The sequence below is a fragment of the Tursiops truncatus genome, chromosome 1, assembly GCF_011762595.2.
Source record: "Tursiops truncatus isolate mTurTru1 chromosome 1, mTurTru1.mat.Y, whole genome shotgun sequence".
NCBI lineage: Eukaryota > Metazoa > Chordata > Mammalia > Artiodactyla > Delphinidae > Tursiops > Tursiops truncatus.
Genome location: NC_047034.1, coordinates 131,060,668 through 131,085,658, shown reverse-complemented (window position 1 = coordinate 131,085,658; position 24,991 = coordinate 131,060,668). Strand labels below are relative to the sequence as shown.

The following is a 24,991-nucleotide window of genomic DNA, read 5'->3' as shown; positions in this document are numbered from 1 at the left end:
AAACCCCAGAAAAACAACTAAATGAAGTGGAGAGAGGCAACCTTCCAGAAAAAGAATTCACAATAATGATAGTGAAGATGATCCAGGACCTCGGAAAAAGAATGGAGGCAAAGATTGAGAAGATGCAAGAAATGTTTAACAAACACCTAGAAGAATTAAAGAACAAACAAACAGAGATGAACAATACAATAACTGAAATGAAAACTACCCTAGAAGGAATCAATAGCAGAATAGCTGAGGCAGAATGGATAAGTGACCTGGAAGACAGAATGGTGGAATTCACTGCTGTGGAACAGAATAAAGAAAAAAGAATGAAAAGAAATGAAGACAGCCTAAGAGACCTCTGGGACAACATTAAATGCAACAATATTCTCATTATAGGGGTCCCAGAAGGAGAAGAAAGAGAGAAAGGACCTGAGAAAATATTTGAAGAGATTATAGTCAAAAACTTCCCTAACACAGCAAACAAAATAGCCACCCAAGTCCAGGAAGTGCAGCGAGTCCCATACAGGATAAACCCAAACAGAAACACGCCGAGACACATAGTAATCAAATTGGCAAAAATTAAAGGCAAAGAAAAATTATTGAAAGCAGCAAGGGAAAAATGACAAATAACATACAAGGGAACTCCCATAAGGTTAACAGAAGCTCTACAAGCCAGAAGGGAGTGGCATGATATACTTAAAGTGATGAAAGGGAAGAACCTACAACAAAGATTACTCTACCCAGCACGGATCTTATTCAGATTCGATGGAGAAATCAAAAGCTGTACAGACAAATGAAAGCTAAGAGAATTCAGCACCACCAAACCAGCTTTACAACAAATGCTAAAGGAACTTCTCTAAATGGGAAACACAAGAGAAGAAAAGGACCTACCAAAACAAACCCAAAACAATTAAGAAAATGGTCATAGGAACATACATATTGAAAATTACCTTAAACATGAATGGATTAAATGCTCCAACCAAAAGACATAGACTGGCTGAATGGATACAAAAGCAAGACCCATATATATGCTGTCTACAAGAGACCCACTTCAGACCTAGGGACACATACAGACTGAAAGTGAGGGGATAGAAAAAGATATTCCGTGCAAATGGAAATCAAAAGAAAGCTGGAGTAGCAATACTCATAGCAGATAAAATAGACTTTAAAATAAAGAATGTTACAAGGGACAAGGAAGGACAGTACATAATGATCAAGGGATCAATCCAAGAAGAAGATGTAACAATTATAAATATAAATGCACCCAACATAGGAGCACCTCAGTATATAAGGCAACTGCTAACAGCTATAAAAAAAGAAATCGACAGTAACACAATAATAGTGGGGGACTTTAAATACCTCACTTACACCAATGGACAGATCATCCAAAATAAGAATAAATAAGGAAACAGAAACTTTAAATGACACAATAGACCAGATAGATTTAATTGATATTTATAGGACATTCCATCCAAAAAGCAGATTACACTTTCTTCTCAAGTGTGCATGGAACATTCTCCAGGATAGATCACATCTTGGGTCACAAATCAAGCCTCAGTAAATTTAAGAAAATTGAAATCACATCAAGCATCTTTTCTGACTACAGTGCTATGAGATTAGAAATCAATTACAGGGAATAAATCATAAAAAACACAAACACATGGAGGCTAAACAATACATTACTAAATAACCAAGAGATCACTGAAGAAATCAAAGAGGAAATCAAAAACTACCTAGAGACAAATGACAATGAAAACACGACGATCCAAAACCTATGGGATGCAGCAAAAGCAGTTCTAAGAGGGAAGTTTATAGCTATGCAAGCCTACCTCAGGAAACAAGAAAAATCTCAAATAAACAATGTAACCTTACACCTAAAGGAAATAGAGAAAGAAGAACAAACAAAACCCAAAGTTAGCAGAAGGAAAGAAATTATAAAGATCAGAGCAGAAATAAATAGAAACAAAGAAAACAATAGCAAAGATCAATAAAACTAAAAGCTGGTTCTTTGAGAAGATAAAATTGATAAACCATTAGCCAGACTCATCAAGAAAAAGAGGGAGAAGATTTAAATCAATAAAATTAGAAATGAAAAAGGAGAAGTTACAACAGATACCACAGAAATACAAAGCATCCTAAGAGACTACTACAAGCAACTCTATGCCAATAAAGTGGACAACCTGGAAGAAATGGACAAATTCTTAGAAAGGTATAACCTTCCAAGACTGAACCAGGAAAATTAGAAACTATGAACAGACTGATCACAAGTAATGAAATTGAAACTGTGATTAAAAATCTTCCAACAAACAAAAGTCCAGGACCAGATGGCTGCACAGGTGAATTCTATCAAACATTTAGAGAAGAGCTAACACTCATCTTTCTCAAACTCTTCCAAAAAATTGCAGAGGAAGGAACACTCCCAACTCATTCTATGAGGCCACCATCACCCTGATAACAAAACCAGACAAAGATACTACAAAAAAAAAAATTACAGAACAATATCACTGATGAATATAGATGCAAAAATCCTCAACAAAATACAAGCAAACAGAATCCAACAATACATTAAAAGGATCATACACCATGATCAAGTGGGATTTATCCCAGGGATGCAAGGATTCTTCAATATACACAAATCAATGATACACCATATTAACAAATTGAAGAAGAAAAACCATATGATCATCTTGATAGATGAAGAAAAAGTTTTTTGACAAAATTCAACACCCACTTATGGGTAAAAGCTCTCCAGAAGGTGGGCATGGAGGGAACCTACCTCAACATCATAAAGGCCATATACAACAAACCCACAGCAAACATCATTCTCAATGGTGAAAAACTGAAACAATTTCCTCTAAGATCAGGAACAAGACAAGGATGTCCACTCTCACCACTGTTATTCAACATAGTTTTGGAAGTCCTAGCCACAGCAATCAGAAAAGAAAAAGAAATAAAAGGAATACACATTGGAAAAAAAGAAGTAAAACTGTCACTGTTTGCAGATGACATACTATATACATAGAGAATCCTAAAGATGCTACCAGAAAACTATTAGAGCTAATCAATGAATTTGGTAAAGTTGCAGGATACAAAATTAATGCACAGAAATCTCTTGCATTCCTATACACTAATGATGAAAAATCTGAAAGAGAAATTAAGGAAACACTCCCATTTACCACTGCAACAAAAAGAATAAAATATCTGGGAATAAACCTACCTAGGGAGACAAAAGAGCTGTATGCAGAAAACTATAAGACACTAATGAAAGAAATTAAAGATGATACCAACAGATGGAGAGATATACCATGTTCTTGGATTGGAAGAATCAATATTGTGAAAATGACTATACTACCCAAAGCAATTTACAGATTCAATGCAATCCCTGTGAAATTACCAATGGCATCTTTTACAGAACTAGAACAAAAGATCTTAAAATTTCTATGGAGCCACAACAGACCCCGAATAGCCAAAGCAGTCTTGAGGGAAAAAAACGGAGCTGGAGGAATCAGGCTCCCTGACTTCAGACTATACTACAAAGCTACAGTAATCAAAATATGGTACTGGCACAAAAACAGAAACATAGATCAATGGAACAAGATAGAAAGCCCAGAGATAAACACATGCACCTATGGTCAACTCATCTATGACAAAGGAGGCAAGGGTATACAGTGGAGAAAAGACAGTCTCTTCAATAAGTGGTGCTGGGAAAACTGGACAGCTACATGTAAAAGAATGAAATTAGAACACTCCCTAACACCATACACAAAAATAAACTCGAAATGGATTAAAAACCAAAATGTAAGGCCAGATGCTATTAAACTCTTAGAGGAAAACATAGGAAGAACACTCTTTGACATAAATCACAGCAAGATCTTTTTTGATCCACCTCCTAGAGTATTGGAAATAAAACCAAAAATAAACAAATGGGACCTAATGAAACTTCAAAGCTTTTGCACAGCAAAGGAAACCATAAACAAGATGAAAAGACAACCCTCAGAATGGGAGATAATATTTGCAAATGAATCAATGCAGAAAGGATTAATCTCCCAAATATATAAACAGCTCATGCAGCTCAATATTAAAAAAACAAACAACCCAATCCAAAAATGGGCAGAAGACCTAAGTAAACATTTCTCCAAAGAAGACATACAGATGGCCAAGAGGCACATGAAAAGCTGCTCAACATCACTAATTATTAGAGAAATGCAGATCAAAGCTACAATGAGGTGTCACCTCACACCAGTTAGAATGGGTATCATCAGAAAATCTACAAACAGCTAATGCTGGAGAGGGTGTGGAGAAAAGGGAACCCTCTTGCACTGTTGGTGGGAATGTAAATTGATACAGCCACTATGGAGAACAGTATGGAGGTTCCTTAAACAACTAAAAATAGAATTACTGTATGACCCAGCCATCCCACTACTGGGCATATACCCAGAGGAAACCATAATTCAAAAAGACACATGCGGGCTTCCCTGGTGGCACAGTGGTTGAGAGTCCGCCTGCCAATGCAGGGGACATGGGTTCGTTCCCCAGTCCGGGAAGATCCCACATGCCGCGGAGCGGCTAGGCCCGTGAGCCATGGCCGCTGAGCCTGCGCATCCGGAGCCTGTGCTCTGCAATGGGAGAGGCCACAACAGTGAGAGGCCCGCGTAACCCCACCCCCCCCCAAAAAATGACACATGCACCCCAATGTTCATTGCAGCACTATTTACAATAGCCAGGTCATAGAAGCAACCTAAATGTCCATTGACAGATGAATGGATGAAGAAGATGTGATACATATATACAATGGAATATTACTCAGCCATAAAAAGGGACGAAATTGGGTCATTTGTTGAGACATGGATGGATGTAGTGACTGTCATACAGAGTGAAGTAAGTCAGAGAAAAACAAATATAGTATCTTAACACATATATGTGGGACCTAGAAAAATGGTACAGATGAACCAGTTTGCAGGGCAGAAATTGAGACACAGATGTAGAGAACAAACGTATGGACACCAAGGGGGGAAAGCGGCAGGGGGGTGGGGACGGTGATTGGATGAATTGGGCGATTGGGATTGACATGTATACACTGATGTGTATAAAATGGATGATTAATAAGAGCCTGCTGTATAAAAATAAATAAAATTAAAAATTTTTTTAAAAAAACAAATTTATAGAAATTTGTAAAATAACTACCTCAAACCAAACTATATCTCAAAATTAAACAATTGGGGATATTGAAATATTTTTTTTAAAAAATAGCACACTTACGAATGAGGCAGAAGAAAATAAAACCGTAGGAAAGTCATTGCAGCTGGCAGATAAATCGCTGGCAATCTTTGTTTTAGCTTTTTTTTATGTTGACACTTTTTAAAGTCTTTATTGAATTTTTTACGATATTGCTTCTGTTCTATGTTTTTTGGTTTTTTGGCCTTCGGGCATGTGGGGTCTTAGCTCCCTGGCCAGGGATCAAACCCGCACCCCCTGCACTGCCAGGGAAGTCCTGCTAGCAATCTTTAAAAGAATTGATTTCTCTCTTTAAAGTTTGTGGCAAGTCAGTAGAGAGCAAGGGAGTAGTTGGGAGCAAAGGACATAGATAAAAAGATGGAGATGTTTTTACCTCTGAAAAAGAGGATAAGAAGGTTTTCAGGGGAGTTTGAGTCGGATGGCTTTCCTTCTAGGATGGTCATTTTCTAAGCATGAATAAAGAAAATATTTTGACATTTGAGAGAAATGCTTCTCAAACCTCAGCATGTTCCAGAACTATCTGGAGGGCTCGTTAAACAGACAAACTGCTGGGTCCCACCCCCAGAGCTTCTTATTGTGTAGGACTGGGGTGGATCCAGGAATTTCCATTTATAACAAGCTGCCAGGTGGTACTGATGCTGCTAGTTAGAGAGCAACCTGAGACCCACTGGAGTAGTGCATTCTTTAGGGATGAACAAAGATTTGCACATGCTGTTCTCTATGCCTGGAATACCTGTCTCTCCCCACCTGTATCCCCTCTCTATAAAGGTACAACATGTGAGTAGTTCTTAACCTTGGTTGCCCAGTAAAATCACTGACTCTAGTATCAGTTCCTGGGTCTCACCCCATGAAATTAATTGGTCTGGGATGTGGCCTGAACACTGGGCTATTTTAAAGCTTTCTAGGTGATTTATTATGTAGCTAGGGATAAGACCAGATGATCTGTGAGGGTTCATGATGGGTAGAAAGCCAAGTGATGCCAGAAAAAGGGTAGTAAGCTTCGGGAAAAGGATCAAGAGCTAAAGGTTTGAAAGTTGAAGTGAAGACCTGGGGTAAGTTCTGAAGGACATGAAAGGTTTAGTGTCAGAAAGTTGTGCATCTTGAATCCTTTTAACTCTTAAGTTTCCTGTAGGAAACTGGATCACGGCTTCTTCCTTTCAAGGTTGCCGTGAGGGTTAAATGTGGTGTAACACAATAAAAATACTGGATTGAAAATGTTAAGCATTAAATAAGTGATACTTTATTACTCTCATTATAATAACATAGTCTTGAAGTCAGAGGATGCTAAAATTCCTTTTAAAATCCTAGTAGTGTGGTGGTTTTCCAGGTGGCATTTGAGGTGTGTGCCACTAGATGATGATGTGACTAGGTCACTTTGCTTCTTCTTACTTCACTCCAAACTTAAAACATTTGACACTTCAGACCATTATATTCTGAAAACAGATAATTAAGATCAAAATATTCTGATGTCACTAGAATCAGTGTCCCTAGATTCTAAATAAAAACTTTAATCAGATATGCTTTCTAGTTCATTAAGTTACACCAAATGCCAGGCATGGGGACAAAGCAAGGTTTTTCTGATTGTTCTGCAATGTGCTCTCATCTTAAGATGCCAACTTTCTCAGGGGTCACCTTAACATGACAGTTCTTCCTGTCTGTTTCCAGCGTATCTGCACTATGGATTTAGGATGCAGGCTGGGTGTGAGTGCTGAGTTTGTATTTTGTACTACAAGATTTGGGTCCTAACAAATCTAAAAGCTAATCTCATTCCTTTGCAAGACCAGCAAGTCAGGAAAGTTCTAAGCAAGGAGCTCAAGCTTTTATGCACTGTAATGTCCTACTTACCTGGACAATATTTTGACTTCTCAATTCTTAAAAACATAATTTCCCAAACCTATTTTTAAGGAAAGGTACTCTTCCTAGGGTCCATGCAATAAAGACCTGTGCTTTATTACTCAATTAGAAAATTTACCTAATATACATGGTTCTATTATAGAACATATACATCTGATTGAACTTAGTTTTGCTTTTAACGTAAATTATTAAATGCCACAAGGAGCCAAGGCACGAGAGAGTATATCAGAACAGATACCTTTCCAAGGAGAAGACAAAATTTAAGGAATTAAATATTGAAGGGGAAACACTCTGGGAGGGGGAAATTCATTTGGAGGAGGAAACAGAGTGAAGGGTAGGTGCAGTTGAAGGGGGAAGCACAGAGGGAGGGGGTAGGTGCAGTTGGAGGGGAAGCACAGAGGGAGGGGGTAGGTGCAGTTGGAGGGGAAGCACAGAGGGAGGGGATAGGTGCAGTTGGAGGGGGAAATACAGGGAGGGGGTAGGTGCAGTTGGAGGGGAAGCACAGAGGGAGGGGTAGGTGCAGTTGGAGGGAGAAACACAGAGGGAGGGGAAAATTCACTTGGAGGGGAAAACACGCTTATTGGTTTGTCTTCTTCCAGGGATCCAAAGGTCTCTTGTTCCTTAGGCTTAAAGGATAAGGCTTCTTTCCCATCCTTGTTTTCACAAGCCTCGCCCTGGCGTGGAGCACTTTACTCCTTCCCTTCTTTCATTTCACAAGTCTCCTGCTTCTCAGGGGCAGAGGTCTCCTCCTCTCCCTTTGGGTCAGCAGCCTGCATCTGCTCAGGGAGGCACTTATTAAATGTTTGATCGTAACGAGGTTGGGGAGATAGGAGAAAACAAAGTTCTTTCAGTCAGCGTCTGGTGAGTCTAAACTGATGAATCATGTGGCAGCTCAAGAAGCTCTGTTAGTTTACTGCGTGCGTCCCCATCACCCAGCAGTTCCATATCTAGGTCTCCACCTTGAAGAACCTCTCGGGATTTCTGTCGCAGTACTGTGTGCAACAATGAGGAGGAACATAGCCTTACACAGCTTTTGAGCCAGGTTAGTGATTTTGAAGGGTGATTGGGAGGCAAGGTGCAACATCTGCTGTCTCCAGGCCCTGGGGACGAGGCATGAGAGGAAGGGCTGCTGATCTGAGTGATGTAATAAAGCCAGACCGTAGGCTGTGGATCTCATGAGATGGAGCTGGTCCTAGCCGGGTGGAAGGATTCCAGACACCATGGCTCTTTCAAGTTGCACAGACCTTAGTACCATCACCTCAGGACGTCGAAGGCTGTCTGCCTTCCCCAGGAATCCCTTTCCGTCCCCTCCCCTCTCCGTTTAGAATGGCGTCCGTATCTGCCTCCCCTGTTAGGTGACAGCAATGGCAAGCCTGCTTGTGGGAGAGTGGGGAACACATTTGCTTTCCCTGGGTTTCCTCTGCTCCCACCCATGTCCTCAGAACCTACCACAGAAGTTTGCACCCAGTAGTTCAAAATTTACTTTAAAAAAAAGTGACCAAACTTCCCATTAGCCTTTTTGCCTTCCCCCTTCCTCAAACACAGAAATAGACCTCTCCCAGCCTCACCTCCAAGCCTAGTCCCCGGTATTGCTGGGCAAAGAGCAGGGCTGAGCCAAGACTCCTAGACCACAGCTCTGTCTCCTCAAACTTGTATCCAGCTGAACATGCCCTTCCAAGATCGGATTATCCCCTTTCACAAGTCATGTCTAGGAAGGCCAATCAACTCTGAGACCAAGAAGGTTGATGCAAATGCCTTGGGGCTGTAGAGTTATCCTGGGGGTGATGGGTTTGTCTCCTTGCTTCCCTGCAAAAGACCAAACTATCAGTGAAAATGCTTCCCATTTCCCATCCAGCCCTTTGTATTCCACTCCTACAAAATAGGCAGGAGCTCAGGGATCCTAGGTTTTAATATTGTCCGTTATTGTGAGGCCCATCTTATTTCAGGGTTGGGGGAGAGCAAGAGGCCTTCAGATTTTAGAAGGATATGAGTTTTTCTGTAAGGTGATGCTATATTAGTGTTTTTACATTTTCTAGCTAGATAAAGAAATTTAATTTTTACCCAAATAGAACTATGGCTTTGGTTTTACAGTTTATATGGACTCCTGAAAGTTTATTAAAATTCAAAAGCTTTCTTCCTAGAACATCCATGGGGTGTATATCTCCTACCTCCCAACCCCTCTCCTTGTAGTACTGGGGGGAGGGATGCGTTTTTCCCGCCTGTTGCCAAGCACAGCCATGAAGATCACCTGTACTTGCAGCTGCTTGTTTGACTCTCTGCCCCTCTTTCTTCCCAGCTCCATGTCTAGACTGTACTTCATTATATGCAGGGTGAAGCAGATCTCTAGGTGTGAGGGTCCAAGACCAGATCTGTACCCTCTCACTAGGTGATTTGCCTCACACTGAATTCAATTAAGAGCACAGGATTCTAGAGTAAAATGGCATGGGTTTGAATCCAGCCTTCACTCCTTCGCTGAACGTGAGAAAGTTACTTAACCTCTCTGCTCCAGGTTCCTCTGTCTGTAGTATGGGAATAATGATGGTACCTACGTCTGTAGGGACTCAGAAGAGTGCTTAGCATAGAGGAAGTGCTCAGTTTATATTCAGTATCATGGTGCTGTTATATGTTGAATAAATGAGCCAGTAAAGAAAGGAGCAGGTTACCATCAAGTCTTGGCTTTTGAAGGTATCTTAGAAAAAGTAATATTTTACTGACTTTCTTCTTCAGCCCCATAACAGATGGTCTGGTTCATGGACAGCTGAGAGTACATGTCCAGATTCCCATCAAGTATAGGAATCCCCCTCACCATATCCCAAATCGGTAGAGTTTTGAGTCTCTGAGTCCTTGCTTTGTGGGGGGCTCATGTCCTAACAAGTTGAGCCATTCCATTCTGTAACTGCCTCAGTTATTAGATTTTTTTCTTCTTAAAAAGACCCAGAACCAATCTCCTTGTAACCTCTATCAATCTCACTCTGTTCCATGGAAATTCAGAATATTGAACTCTGTACGCCCTATTCCTTAGGAAGGTTTTAGGTTCATTCATTTATTCATTCCACAAAAGCTTATTAAGCAGTTGTGTGCCAGGCACCTTCACATTGAGAAGCTGTCCTTATCCTCATGATTCCTGTGATTGGGTGGGAAAGACAGCTAACAGTCACACAAATACATATCATGACGATTTGTAAGGAATACTTAGAGCGCTACAGAAAGGAAAACGGGAAATTAATTTGAACATGGGTAGTCAAAGAAGGCTTGTATAATGGAAGTGACCAACTGGTTTGGTGGAGGGGAGGGTGCGGGACTCCATGCAGAAAGAACTGTGGAATGTGGGGTGGAGTGGAAGACATAGATGGGATTAGAGGGGTAGGCTAGGAAGGACATTTGTGTGTACAGTTAGGGAGTCTTAATTTTATTCCAGGTACAAAGAAAGACCACTGAAAGGTTTTAAGCAGGGGAGGGCCATTATCCATTTTATATTTTAAAAGATAACTGGCTGTTGTGTAGAAGAGAGATTAGAAGAGGGTGAGTGGGGATTCCAGGTAAAAGACAGCTGATGATGATTGAATTAGGATGGTCACCAGAGAGATGAAAAGGAAACAAACTTGAGAAGTATATTGGAGGTAGAGTCCAGAGGATTTGGTGGTAGATTATTCAGAATAAGCGTCAGTTAGGTTAGCATTCTAGTACCTTTCCAGCTGGGCAGTCACCAGCCAACAATCGGGTGTTTTCAATATAATACCTAGTGGGTTTCTAATTGGGCAGCTGGAGGTGCCATATCTTAAGAAGAGGAAACCTAGAGGGAAAATGAATAGAAGGGATGTGGTTGTTGGATCAAGAATTTGGATTCGGTTGTGTTAATTAGGCTTTGAGATATTAAAATGCAGATGTTGAGTTGGCAATTGGATATAACAGACTAAGCTGGGAATTGTTAGCACGTTGTTGGAATTTAAAGCTGTGGGAATGTGTATGCTGTGACCTAGACCCTGAGTGTGCAAGTGGGAAGTGGGCCAGGACTGAGCCACGAGGGGTGAGTAGAATAGCAGAGATGGAAGCTGCAGGAGAAAAGCCGGAGAGTGGGTCATGGGAGTCTGGGTCTGGCAACAGAGATGGAAACTGGAATGGAGTGGGGTTTTGAAAATGATGTAGGCTGAGCGTAGGTAGGATTACATAGGTCACATGCAGAGACAACTCCTCCACTACATTTGCTGGGGAGGAGAGGAAAAAAAAAAACAGAAACTGGTGGTAAGTGCAGAGGAGAGTCTATCATTTTCTTTTTTGTTGTTTATCCTAAATATTCCCCCAATTTTTTCATTCTTTATATTATAGTATTTCCAGAAGATCCTAAAACTTATAGATAGAAATGTTTTCCCCCAGAATAGGATGCTTCACCCAAAATGTGTTCTGATCCAGCCAGGGCTGGGGCCAGGGCCAGCCTGTGGCTTTCCTTGTCTAAATACTCTATTAATAGAGGCAACTAAGCTTAACTATTTAGGTAGTCATGCCCTCTGTCGGCTTATTCTGAAACTGCAGTCAAATCAAGGTCTTGCATTGTTGTCAAGCTAAGTCCCTTCACTCTGTACTTGAGTGCTCTTATGTGGAAGAACTGTTCATCAGAAGCAGGGGAAGACCAGGAGTTCTTGAGAAAGAATCTCTGATAACTAGTTGAGGTGGAAGAGCTATTTATGATTCCTCTTTAACAGATGAAGAAACTGAAACTCAAGCCACAGTGTCATTTAAGTGGCAAAAACTGAACTTCATTCTGACAGAGCTATACCATATTTCTTCTTAATTCTTTGGAATGTTTTTGCAGAATAGAAATATAAGTGAATGTTTAAATGTTGGTTGTTCTATACTTTTGTCTGGGACCCTCTAAAAGGCAAATCATAGGAAGTAAGAGATATTCTTTCTTTCATTCACCAAATATTAATTGAACACCTACTATATGCTAGACATGTTCTACATAAGGGGCATACAGTAGTGAATAAAACAGACAAACTTCATGCCCTCACATTCTAATATGAAATGGTAAGACAGTAAATAAGGCAAGATATATAATTAATTAGATAGTAATGGCAGTAAGAAGGAAATATAAAGCGGGGAAGGAAGATGTTGTTAAACAAAATGCAACTGAGTGAGTTTGAAGATCTATTTGGCTTTGTCCAATGATTCATGAATTGGGCAGCATCCCATTTAACAAGTAGAATGGAACTCCAAGGATCTATACGATATAGAAGGCTTTTATAGGGAGACGGAGGGTGGGACAAGGAAGTTAAAAAGTGAATTATTTCAGGCAAGGTCACCTTCCCTTCCTGGGAAGGCAGGGGGTCTTATCAAGCAGATCCCCTCACTGGTGTTGATGAGGAAATTCCAGACTGATTGTTTTAAAATTCCACTCCAAGGAGGGGCTGAAACTGCAGTTAGGTTAGGTGTTAATTCCTAGTAGGGCTTAGCATACATGACTATTTTGGGCCTGTTTCTTTTCTTTTTTTTCTTAATTAATTTTTTAATTAAAGTATAGTTGATTTACAATGTTATATTAGTTTCAGGTGTACAACATAGTACTTCAATATTTTATGGATTATACTCCATTTAAAGTTATTATATAATATTAGCTATATTCCCTGTGCTGTACATTACATCCTTGTATCTTATTTATTTTGTACCCAGTAGAGTGTGCTTCTTAATCCCCTTCCCCTATCTTGCCCCTTCCCACTTCCCTCTCCCCACTGATAACCACTAGTTTGTTCTCTGTATCTATGAGTCTGTTTCTGTTTTGTTATATCCATTCATTTACTTTATTTTTTAGATTCCACATGTAAGTGAAAACATACAATATTTGTTTTTTCTCTGTCTGCTTACTCCACTCAGCATAATTCCCTCCAGTTCCATCCATGTTGTTGCAAATGGCAAATTTCTTTTTATGGCTGAGTAATATTCCACTGTATATAGCCACCACACCTTCTTTATCCATTCATCTGTTGATGGACACTTGTGTTGTTCTGTACTGTTTTCCATTACGGCTGCACCAATTTACATTCCAACCAGCAGTGTACTAGGGTTCCCTTTTCTCCACATCCTTACCAATTTATTATTTGTGGTTTTTTTAACAATAGCCAGCCTGACAGGTATGAGGTGATATCTCATTCAGTAGGTTGTTTTTTTTTTATTTTGTTGATGGTTTCCTTCACTGTGCAAAAACTTTTTAATTACTTCCCATTTGTTTATTTTTGCTTTTTGTTTCCCTTGCCTGAGGAGACAGATTCAAAAAAATATTGCTAAGACTTATGTCAATGAGTTTACTGCTTATGTTTTCCTCTAGGAGTTTTATGGTTTCCAGTCTTGCATTTAGGTCTTTAATTCATTCTGAGTTTATTTTTGTATGTGGGGTGTGAAAAAAATGTTCTACTTTCATTCTTTTACATGTTCTTGTCCAGTTTTCACAGCATCACTTATTGAAGACACTGCCTCTTCCCCATTGCATATTTTTGCCTCCTTTGTCATAGATTAATTGACCATAAGTGTGTGGGTTTATTTCTGGTTTCTCTATTCTGTTCCATTGATCTATGCATCTGTTTTTGTGCTAGGGGCCTGTTGTTTCTTTGTAAACAATATAAAATGTTGGGCTGGGGTGTTGGTGTGGGACTTTTAGTTAGGGTGGCCAAGGAGGGTGACTCCAGTGTAAAGACCTGAGGGAAGTGAAGGAGCTGCGGGCAGAGCATTCCAGGCAGAATGCACAGCACTCACAAAGCGCCAAGGTGGAGATGTCTCTGCATGTTAGAGGAACAGCCAGGGGCCAGCATGGCTGGAGCAGGGTGAACACAGGGGAGAATGTTTGGAGACGAAAGTGGAGACATAACTGGGCAGATCACCTACAGATGGCCTTATAGACCATCTAGGGACTTCAGCATGTGATCCAGGGGGCTCCAGATTTCCCTTGGATGGTTTTAAGCAGAGGACTGAAATAATCTTCTGTATTTTAACAGGAACATTCTAGCTGCTATAGACTGAGTGGGGGAGGGGCTGAAGCAGGGAAATGAGTAAGTGGGCTTCTGTAAAACTCCAAGCAAGAGATGATTTTATAGAGACTTCCCTGGAGGTCCAGTGGTTAAGACACCTCGCTTCCACTGCAGGGGGCATGGTTTTGATACCTGGTCGGGGAACTAAGATCCTACATGCCACGTGGCACGGCCAAAGAATAGAAAAAAAAGAGAGAGAGAGAGAGAGAAAGAGATGATTTTATAGAAAGAGCAGTTGAATTTTTTGAGGATTGAAAGTGGGTTGTGAAAGGAAGAGTCGTCAAGGATGACACCAAGGTGTTTGCTGAGACTGGAAGAATGAAGTTGCATTACCTGAGATGAGGAAGGCCAGGGAGCAGAGGAGGGGTGGGGGAGTGGCTCAGTGCTGGACAGGTTAGATTTGAGATACCTGCTGGGTATCCCATTAGGGATGTCAAATTGGTGATTGGGTGTGGAGGTCTGGAGTTAAGTAAGAGGTGGTGCTGGAGAGACAGATTCAGGAATTATCATTACATAGATGATATTTAAATTCATAAAGAGGTATGAAGTGAGATAACTAAGAGGATGTGGAGATGGAAAGATAAGAAGCTCCAGGAGTGAGCCCTGTGGCACTCTGATAGAGTTTGGGGAGCTATGAAAAAAATGGCCAGAAGGTGGAAAGGAAACTAGTAAAGTGTAGTGTCATAGAAGCCAAATGAAGAAAATAGTTTGAGAAAGAATAATCCATTGTGTCAAATTCTGTAGATAGATTAAATAAGACTGAGAACTGACCATTGGATAGAGTATGGTTTCTCTAATTCTTCCCTGACTTATAATGGATTGTCTTGTTCTGACTCCCCCCGCTCCCCCGCCCAGGTTGTGGCAGATACCAATATAAGTGGCATAGCAACTCAGCTTGAGAACATGTCTACGGGCTACCCCCTTGGTTCCCTCGCTGCCAAGCACCATCTGGAGGACACAGAGTGAGTATTCTAGATGCAGAGTGCCTCTTATGTGTGTGGGCAAAGCTCAGTGAGACCTTTTCCAGATTGTAGAGTGTGCTCCCTAAAGGACAGGAATGGGAAAGTACACGTTACCCTTTCTGACTCCTAGGGAATCTCGAAGAAAGCAACAGGGTTGCCCTACTTCTCCCAAGACTTTGCTCCACCACGTGAGTTCTTCACAGACTGTTACCACAGGGCCTGCACACACCGCACCTGGCCACTGGAACTGGTGCCTGTGCCCTCTCCCCTCAGAATCCTCAGATTAGTAGCCCAGATGCGCCCTTCTTCATTACGCAAGGAACCAGGTTTCCTCAGTTTTCTAAGCTAAAATCTTGTTCTGAGGTTAAATCTTCTCGTCATGCTTGCTGGCATTTTTTACTAAAACCTGTCACTGCAGTTAAAGTTGCTCATTAAAGCAGTGTTTCTCAAACTACGATGTCCATAAGAATAACCCAAACAGCATATTGAAATATGCTAATTCCTCTGGCCCATTCTCAGAGATTCTGAGTAGGTGGTCTAGGGTGGGTTCTCCAGGACAGTGTTGCTGCAGATAAGCCGAGGACCCACACTTTGAGAAATGCTGCCCAAAGCTATTTGTCTCAACTCTACCAGTGCCTGGTCACTAGCTGGTGCTCAATAAATGTTTGTTGGCTGATCCGAACCCTTTATTGGAAGGATCTGATGGTCACAGCCATTCCCAACTTTTTCCTGATTGCTCATTAACTTAAATGACAGCTTTGAGTTTGTCTTTCTTGAGGAAAGAATATTAAACTAGGCTCATTTTACTTTTTTCTCATTATGAAAGTAATGAACACTTGCTATTAAAATGGGACAAATACATGAAAAGTATAACATTTTCAGGCTAGAATGGCCATATATTTAAAAAAAAAAAAAGAAATCAGGACCCTTATATGAAGAATAGTATACACTTAGCATCCTTTAACGTGTCCATGGAACTACCGAGATGCCCTGTGATCTTGGGTCCTTTGCTGTGATTCCACAGCTCCTGGCAGGTTGGGAACTACTAGGATAAAAGAACTCAAAAATGACTTATAATCTGACCACTGTTAACGTTTGGAGTTTTTTTTGTTTTTTTTTTTTTTTTTTACTAGTCTTCTAAGCGAAAGTAAATTAAAACTAACTGGAAGTGTGAGATAAATGCCAGTGGAAGAGTGAAGCTGCATTCCTCCCTCTCCCGGAGAAAAGAGACTCTAATTGTGATAGGTACAATTATGACGGTCTCTAATGATTTGGTGGCCCCCAGGGGCTAGCTCTAAACCAATGGCCTTGGACATCTAGGTTCCCATTTCAATATCCTTGGCAATAGGGCTGACTGTGTTTGAAAGAGGAGACATGAATCAAGTTCATGTCTAGCCGGTGGCCTATTCCTGAGAGTGCTTATAAGGCCACAAAGTGTTGAAACGTAGAGCCTTATTCATGACGTCATTACCATTCAGCCACAGGGGATAATACTTCATTATTTCAGCAGATATTTATTGAATGCCTTCCTAAGGCTAGACACTACAGGTGCTGGGTCCTGAGGACTCAAACTTAGAAACGTAGGTGAAGGCATTGCCCCAGTCCTCATAGAACTGCCAGAGGATTGGAAAAACAGACCCATAAATCCATGGTTATGAAAGAGTAAGTGTTGGAGAGCTTAGTTCAGTGAGAGAGAGAAGTAAGCACAGAGTCCTGTGAAGCCATGGAAGAGAGGCATAACTCAGCTAGGGTGGGTACTTGGAGGCACTAATACTTAACCTGAGTTTTTAAATAATTGGAAAAACCAGGAGTGGCATTTAAAAGAGGTAATAATATATACGGTATAGACGTTCAGCAATTACTGTGGATGCCTGCTGTAAACCACCAGCAAGTGCCTAGCAAACAACTGGTATCAGTGGGAAGCAGCTGAAAATCAAGCTTAAAATAAGCCAGGCAAAATCGAGGAGGAGGAGAGGGAAGAATATTCTAGTCAGACAGAACAGCATATTCAAAGGTTGCTCATATCCCAGTTTTGCAAATTTCTCTGAGTACATGAATGGCTGCATTTATATCAGGCGGCTCTCGGACGTGCATGCTGCCGCAGAACAAGTGGCCCTGCCGGGATACTCATGTAAACCTCCTGCCGATGAGACGACAGGGCCCAGGTACCAGAGTTCCTTTAGGTCTTTACCCTTTGGACAACCACGTATGGGAAGAAGAAATTGGCATTAGTTAAGCTTAGCTTTAACTCCTTGAGCCCAAAGGTGTAATTTAATTTTTACCCATGTTGTTTCTGAGAGAGATGACTTCCACACTGGACAAAGCTTTGAAAATCTAAATTATACATTTGAAACAAATTGTCTTTATCCATTTTGCTTCACCTTGGTTTCTCTCTTCTCTCCTGGATTTCAGTTCTCATTTACGTAGTCGTGATTCTGAGGGTGTGATAGGCACAGCGCTTGGTGCTGGGAATGCCCAGAGGGCAGAGGCTTAAGGAGTTGATAATCTGGTAGAGGAGAAAGATGGTTAAGAAATCATGATACAGTATGACAAGTGCTGTATGGAAATCTGGACCAAGAACAAAGGGAGCACAGAGAAGGTGGGGGTGAATGCTTCCAAGGGAGTCAGGAAAGCATCGCACTGGAGATTGGAGGTGGGTTTTGAAGAATGAGTTCCCACACTCAGTGGAAGTGGGGATCAGGTGCAGCGAGGATATTCAGGCAGAATAACAGCAGCCATTACTGAGCTCTAGGGCTGCCGTCACCTGTTCTGTTCAGAGGTCCACCTGTGGGCTGCGGTGTACACCAAGCTCAGGTGATACCCCGCCTCTCCATCTCCATGCATGTTCTTCAAAGATGTAAAGACAGTTCCGTTCAGCTTTAGACAGTAAGTTAAAAAGTTAAAAACTAAGCAAAAAAAAAGAGTGCTTTGACAACTTCAGCATCATGACTTTATTTTCAGTTAAAAAACAGTGGGTTTTATGAAAGAGAAACCTCTAAAACATCAAAAATATTGGCATGATATAGGAAATTCAAAAATAAGTTTCTAGATTGCTTTCTGACAGTTTGATTTGATAAACTGACCATCATCATTTCGCAGTATGAAAGTCTCTCTCAAATCTGTGTTCTTCCATTAAAATGAAATTCCCTCTCAATATCTATTCTTGAATTAAACAGCGTGCATTGTGTTTTCAGAACACCTCCACCTAAGATTATTACTTTGGAGAAAGGCTCTGAAGGATTGGGGTTTAGTATTGTAGGGGGTTATGGAAGTCCCCATGGAGACCTGCCAATTTATGTCAAGACTATATTTGCAAAGGTATTTTTTTCCTTTTTACTGTACTTTTTTTTTTTTAAATAAAACTTAGGTGAGATTTTTTTGTGTTTTGCTTTGCTTTACTTTGGGTGATACCTGAATGTGTGCATGTATGCTTGTTTCATTTTCATCTTACAGGAAATTCCCACACCACACTAGTGCAAGAAGTGTTCTTTTATAAAAGTGGAGTCACAAGAAGTGTAATATTCTTTAGACCCTTTTACAAAAGTAGATGCTAACAGATTTTAAAGAGTGTCTTCTTTCAACAACCAGTGTAAGGAATATGGCATGCTCTTTGCAAGAGCTCTTTGGCCTTGGAGGTATTGTTCTTGCGAGAACAAAGATTTAGCTTTCTACTTTAAGATATTGCAGAGGGCCATGGCATAAAGCTTTGTACAAGCCTGCGATCAGTGCACCATTAATGGCTGCCCAACCTCAGGATGCTTTAGCTGAAGGTGGTTTCTCTCTTCCAATAGTCTGCCACGTACTTGCAGGATTAACCCAGTGAGTTAGACTAAGACTGGATAACAGGGGACTTCCCTGGCAGCGCAGTGGTTAAGAATCCGCCTGCCAATGCAGGGGACATGGGTTTGAGCCCTGGTATGGGAAGATCCCACATACTGCAGAGCAACTAAGCCCGCATGCCACAACCACTGAAGCCCGTGCGCCTAGAGCCTATGCTCCACAACAAGAGAAGCCACCGCAATGAGAAGCCTGCACACCGCAGCGAAGAGTAGCCCCTGCTTGCCGCAACTAGAGGAAAACCCACGCACAGCAACGAAGACCCAACGCAGCCAAAAATTAAATAAATAAATTTATAAAAAGAAAAAAAAAAGGGGTGGATAACGGTATCTTTCGAGAATTAAGTAGTCCAATTCATCCTACTTAATACACAGGTAATAGTGTAGGTTTCTACTGCTGCCACTAGATAGCTCTTAGATAAGTTTTTAATTTCATTATTAAAGTTGGAATTTAAATTTGTTATAAACTTTTAAGATCTCTGAAAGTATTTAGTATTGATACTACAACTTCATTCTTCATTGCTTTTATCACAATCATTTGTTTATTAATTGATCCAATTGCCCCCTAGTGCTTTATTTTCCTAAAGAAATAAAGGCCTTCCACAGAAGAAATAAGACAGATTCTTTCTCTTTCCAGAAGGCTGTACTATACACTATATACAAGTTTGCTTTTACCTATGCAGAACTTATCACCTGTTAATTGGGTGTAACCGTGACCTGACATAAGCCTCAAGTCGTTTGGCGTTTGCTTTTGGAACACATTAGGCAGCTACAGATTTTTTTTTTTTGTGGTACGCGGGCTTCCCACTGTTGTGGCCTCTCCCGTTGCGGAGCACAGGCTCCAGACGCGCAGGCTCCGTGGCCACGGCATGTGGGATCTTCCCGGACCAGGGCACGAACCCGTGTCCCCTGCATCGGCAGGCGGACCCTCAACCACCGCGCCACCAGGGAAGCCCAAGCAGCTACAGATTTACACACCTGTTTCCATCTTGCTAGGATGCCTGTCAAGGGGGCATGTTATTCCCATGCACACATCTGTTGACCTGATGATGGATGAACAGGGAAAGGAAAGGCAGATCAGAAACATTCTGGATGACAGTGCTGCCCCAGTCTGATAATTCCCAAGGTGGATAAACCACCTACAGACCCTCCTTTTCCTAGGATAACACCATAAGTAGCTGTGATCATGATTCTTTGGGAGGATTCTTATACTTTGCATTTAAAAGAGCCAGCTATGGAGATAATGACAGTGGAATGGCCGCAAAGTGAGCCCCCACTAAGCTAAAGATTCCCCCCATAGGAGTTTTGATCTAGGAACTACAGCTATATGTTTTCTTTTTTTTTTTTTAAACACTGAACATACATTCTTTAAAATGTTTATCTCTGATTCAGGTTTCTGGACCTCAGATGTCCACAGGCTGGACACAGGGTGTGGATTATTACGTGACCTTTTTGGTGTCCTAAGCATCTTTTAACAGTTCTCTTGCTCAACTAAGAAATGACTGTGGCCCAGCCAGGTCTTTTCTTCCCCTCCAGAAGTAGGAAGCATCACAGACACTTAGGGTGTGCAGGATTTGCGAGGCTTAATCCGTCTGATTAACTGGCCGGCAGGGCCTTCCATTTTCTTTCAGGTGTTTGGTTGGAAGCTTCAGAATCAAAGCCAACTTTAGATCTTAGTCCCTTCAGCAGCCGAATTTTACCATAAGCCAACAAGATAGTGGCCTAAAGACTTCGACAGCCCTGAAAATTGAGGGAGCAGTTTTTTGGAGCCTGTGAAATCTGAAAACATGAGTTTGATCATCATTTGTTTCATCTTATTATACTACCGCCATGATTGAGTAAATACCGTGTGCCGTACACTTAATCCTTGGGCAAAAGATAGATAATAGAGCCTATATAACAGCGTAGGGAAGGCGAAGTGACCAAACCTAGGACACAGCAAGTGGGTAAGGCCACGTTTCCAAGCTAGATGGAGGTCTGTCTGTGAGCCATTTATTTCTTCCTTCCCTTGTTTAGTCCACAGATGCCACATTAATAACATAGGAGAGGAGATTCAGGTCAGTGTAATTATCAGGCAAGCACGGCAATACCTGAAATAGTGTACACATCCTAGAAAGCCGAAAAATCGACCTTTTTTGCATTAGTGAAAATGAAAACTTGAAGAGCTTAATGTGCTCTTTAAAAAACTAATTACACAGGTATCTGAGGTTAACTGAAACGCTTAAATCTCAGCATGTAAAATTTATTAAAATCAAGTTAGATTTATCCATTAGCACTACGTGTTTAATCCTGTCTTCGGTGCTGTTAACACACTTTCTTAAAAGAAAAAAAAATTTTTAAACAAAGCTGCAAATTCTTTAATCTTGGTATTTTCCCCCCAGTATAGTCCTGGTTTTGAATATTCTTTATTACATCTTTTTACAGGAATTCCATCCTTTTCATGGCTTTGAAATTCTAGATAATTCACCCACCACCTCAGGACCTCCATGCTGTAGGACACAGGTCTCTGGAGTGTTAGTGCCTCTTAGCTCGGCTTCTGCAGGAGGCCATCAGCGACGAGGTGCCCACGGGCCTTGGTTAATTTCCCCAGTAGTTCCACATCATTTAGAGGACTCTTTTGGCACTAACCTTTCCAGGAGTTCTCACAATTACTCCAACAGATGGAGAAAGCTTCCTGTGAATCATTTTCTAGGTCTTTTATTTCCTTACTCATCCAAAGTATTTCTAGTAATATCATGGCGTTTTTGATACTCAGCTTTAGAAGGAAGAAAAGCCCAAGTTTCACTTGCTTTGTGCCATTCTGAAGAGCCATGCATGAATGAATATGTAATGAAAGTAGTCATTTAGAAACCTATTTAGATGGATCAAAGGTAAAGTTGAAGCTATTGAATATATTACAAAATTTTAGAAATGCTCCACTTCTGTGTATTTTTATATTTATATATATATGTATATAGAACAGCTTTATTGAGATATGTTCACATACCATAAAATTCACCCATTTAGAGGATAAAGCTAATACCAGATTCAGTTCTGCCTTTGTATGCTACATATTCATGAATGTGACGTGATATGACATTCAAATTCCATTCAGTACTGAATATTGAAATAAGGTCCTACTGGTATTAAAAGAAATGTGAACGTCAGGACATTTCTACTAGTATGTTATGTAAACAATGCATAATTATGATTACTATTCAACCATTATTCAAATAACATATCCTACATTTTTCTTAGTTTTCTTAATTTAAAAGTATTACCTAGAAATAACTTTAATTGGTAGTTTTAAAAGTTTTTCTTTTAATATGCACACCATCATGTTAATATTATTTGAATATTAATTGCATCATCCTAGATTAAACTGGAATGTTTCTTGTTTGCAGGGAGCAGCTGCAGATGACGGCCGATTGAAGCGAGGTGATCAGATTTTAGCTGTTAATGGTGAGACTCTGGAAGGTGTTACACATGAGGAAGCTGTGGCCATTCTAAAACACCAGAGAGGAACTGTAGTCTTAACTGTGCTGTCCTGAGCCTTGGGTCCTGATCACAAGATAGATGTGGTTGTAGAATATCCATAGGAAGACAAAGTTCTGAGGATGCAAAGCAGCCTCAACTAAAACCCACCTTCATTCTTACCATCTCAACCTCTCTGCTTGGGAGAGATGGCCTAGGTTTCACGTGAATTTCCCAAGTTGACAATCTAATGTTTCCCAGATTCTCTCACCTCTTGGTGAGGTTAATTTCTAACAGCTGAGTCTTATGCATTTTGCATTTAACATCAATGTTTATCAACTAGTAGTAAGTGGTTCTGATTATATTTGCTGAAATGGAAGTTAACAACCTCTCATTCCTTATGTCCTTCTCTCCCCGTCCCGACTCATGGAGGCTAAGCAGCAACCAGAGCACATCCAATGAACAGAAACAAATGTTAAGCAACTTGTCATCTCACTCATGATTTACGTATGCTAATTGTCTCTTCAGATACACCAGAAAACATTAGCAGTGTAATTAACTTAGCAGTGATGCCCATGATGAAATACCAGATTCTCCTGTGGGAAATTACTGTGCTCTTTTCTGTACGACTTATCGTCAAATAAGCCTCAAATTCATTTCTCTGGGTAGATCTTTATAAGTTAGTCATTGGTGATTATGATGAGTCAATTTGCAGACTGTAATCTAAAAATTCTGAATGGCTTTCTAATTGTTTTCTTAGCTACATAAGTGCATACCACTGAGAAAATGCACCTTCTTCTCAGCAAGAACAATTAGCATCCATGTTCTGAATTCTAACAATGCTAAGTTATGCTCAAGTCTGGGAAGTTCATCTGGAGTTAACAGCATTTCAGTAGGCAGGCATCATTCCCACACCTCAGGCTTCAGACGAGGAGGTGGAAGCCCCAGAACCACACTGCAGAGGTCAGCAAGTTTTTACTAAAGACAGCCAAGGTCTGGATGGCCTTGGCATTGTGCAAAGTGGAGTGACAAATTTGAGTATCCCTCCGCTTGGCTCCGTGCCTGTCCGTCGAGCAGCACGCAGTGTAGGAACGTAGATGGAGCAGCGCACTTAGCCACAGAGTGACTGAACAAGTGGACTGAGCCTAGGAATCAGTGATGGCTCCCTGGAGACTGTTTCCTGGTCTCCAGGCAGCCTCCCGTTTGCTGAAGCGTTCATGCTAAGAAAGCAACTACAGCAGAAAATAAAAGAATACCTTTAAAGTTGGTTAGGGGCCTTCTTATTCAGGTATTAGCAGGAAAAGGGTGGGGGGAGATGCTTATCAATGAATGTTATAGGTTCTTCTGTGAAAAAATGCACCACAAAAGATGAGTACCAGAATGGGTAATAGAAGTAGTGTGGCATTATTTAACTAAAACACAATGCTGCAAATGGTTCACAATAATTATCAAAATGTAATGGGCTCCAATTTAAAATGTTATTTAATAAGTATAGATTTTAATTGAGAACTATCTTTCAGTAGATGTAATCACAAAGTGCATTAACTCTTGTTGGAATATTTTATGGCTATTCCAAAGCGTAGAGTGCCTAAATTTCATGTTGAAAATGTCTTTCATTACTGGTATTAAGTTTTCTGAATTTACACATGGCTTTTGAAATGTCTGATGTATCCTGAGATACGCAGTGTTGTTAGAAATTATTTTTCAATGCATGAGAGCCTATCAGCCTCAGAACGTTCTCTGTTAATTGTATCTGCAAGAACACCTCAAGCAGCCAAGAAGAAATAAAGCCCAAATAAAACTTGAAAATGCACCTTAAAAAAACATACATACGTTATATATATATATACTTTTGAAATGTGATTCTGCTTGATTTTGATGGAATGGCCATTAAATACACATTTTGAAGTAACATATCATCGTTTTGTTTCTTTACACATTATCCTTTTAGGACATGCTACGACAAGTCTCTTGATAAAGGAATTGCAGTGCTTTATACTCCTTGCTGCAGTAAATTGATATAACTATTGCTTCTCATAACTGGTTCTGTCTCTGCTTGCATGACTAGTAAATAAGTGCCTTCCCTAAAACATTTTTTTTTTTTTGCATCAGAACTTACCAAGCTAAGAGGATATGAAGATGGGAATTTGTGAAAGGAGTAGTTCTCTCGTAGCCACATATATTGTTTTAGCCTCATCATTTGGGCCATTTAAGTATAGTAATGATACCATTTATTAGAGTTAGCATGAGAGGGAAGTAAACCAGGAAAGATAAAACTGCTGATATTTCCAAAAATTCTAAATAAATGTAGTTACCAAGGAGCAAATGGAGTTTTATTATATATGAAAAAGTTTAATTTCTGCATCTTGTTTTGTGTTTTCATCAGCTATTTTGTTCCCTAATAGAAAAAGAATCAACTTTTCACAAAGTCTAGTATCCTATTAATATCTAGGATCCATTAATAGCTGTCTCGTATTAATTGCTGCTGTGTTGTCAGGCATTAGAAGAGATGCTTTTCAAAGGAGGCGGTATAGCAGTCCAGAAGGTGAGTCTTGGCATCACACTGCCTGAGTTTGAATCTTGATATAGTAGCCATGTGACCTTGTCCAAGTTATTTAGTTTCTTCAATCAGAAAGGGGGGAGAGGAGAG

General features: G+C 40.5%; 1 protein-coding gene across 8 annotated transcripts in view; it reads left to right on the top strand.

The window, feature by feature from the left end:
• Positions 1–24,253, top strand: part of PATJ (PATJ crumbs cell polarity complex component) — a 359,130-nt gene extending 334,877 nt beyond the window's left edge. For 3 of the 8 annotated variants that reach the window (XM_073789054.1, XM_019942350.3, XM_073789069.1), the window contains 2 exons: positions 14,946–15,052; positions 22,272–24,253. In XM_073789054.1, the coding sequence (XP_073645155.1) occupies positions 14,946–15,052; positions 22,272–22,299 (135 nt within the window). In that variant the 3' untranslated portion in view covers positions 22,300–24,253. Of the gene's footprint in view, positions 1–14,945; positions 15,053–18,228; positions 18,371–22,271 lie in introns of all 8 variants that reach the window. The other 5 variants (XM_033865626.2, XM_033865620.2, XM_073789049.1 and 2 more) reach the window with 3 other exon arrangements.
• The last annotated feature ends 738 nt before the right edge of the window (positions 24,254–24,991 follow it).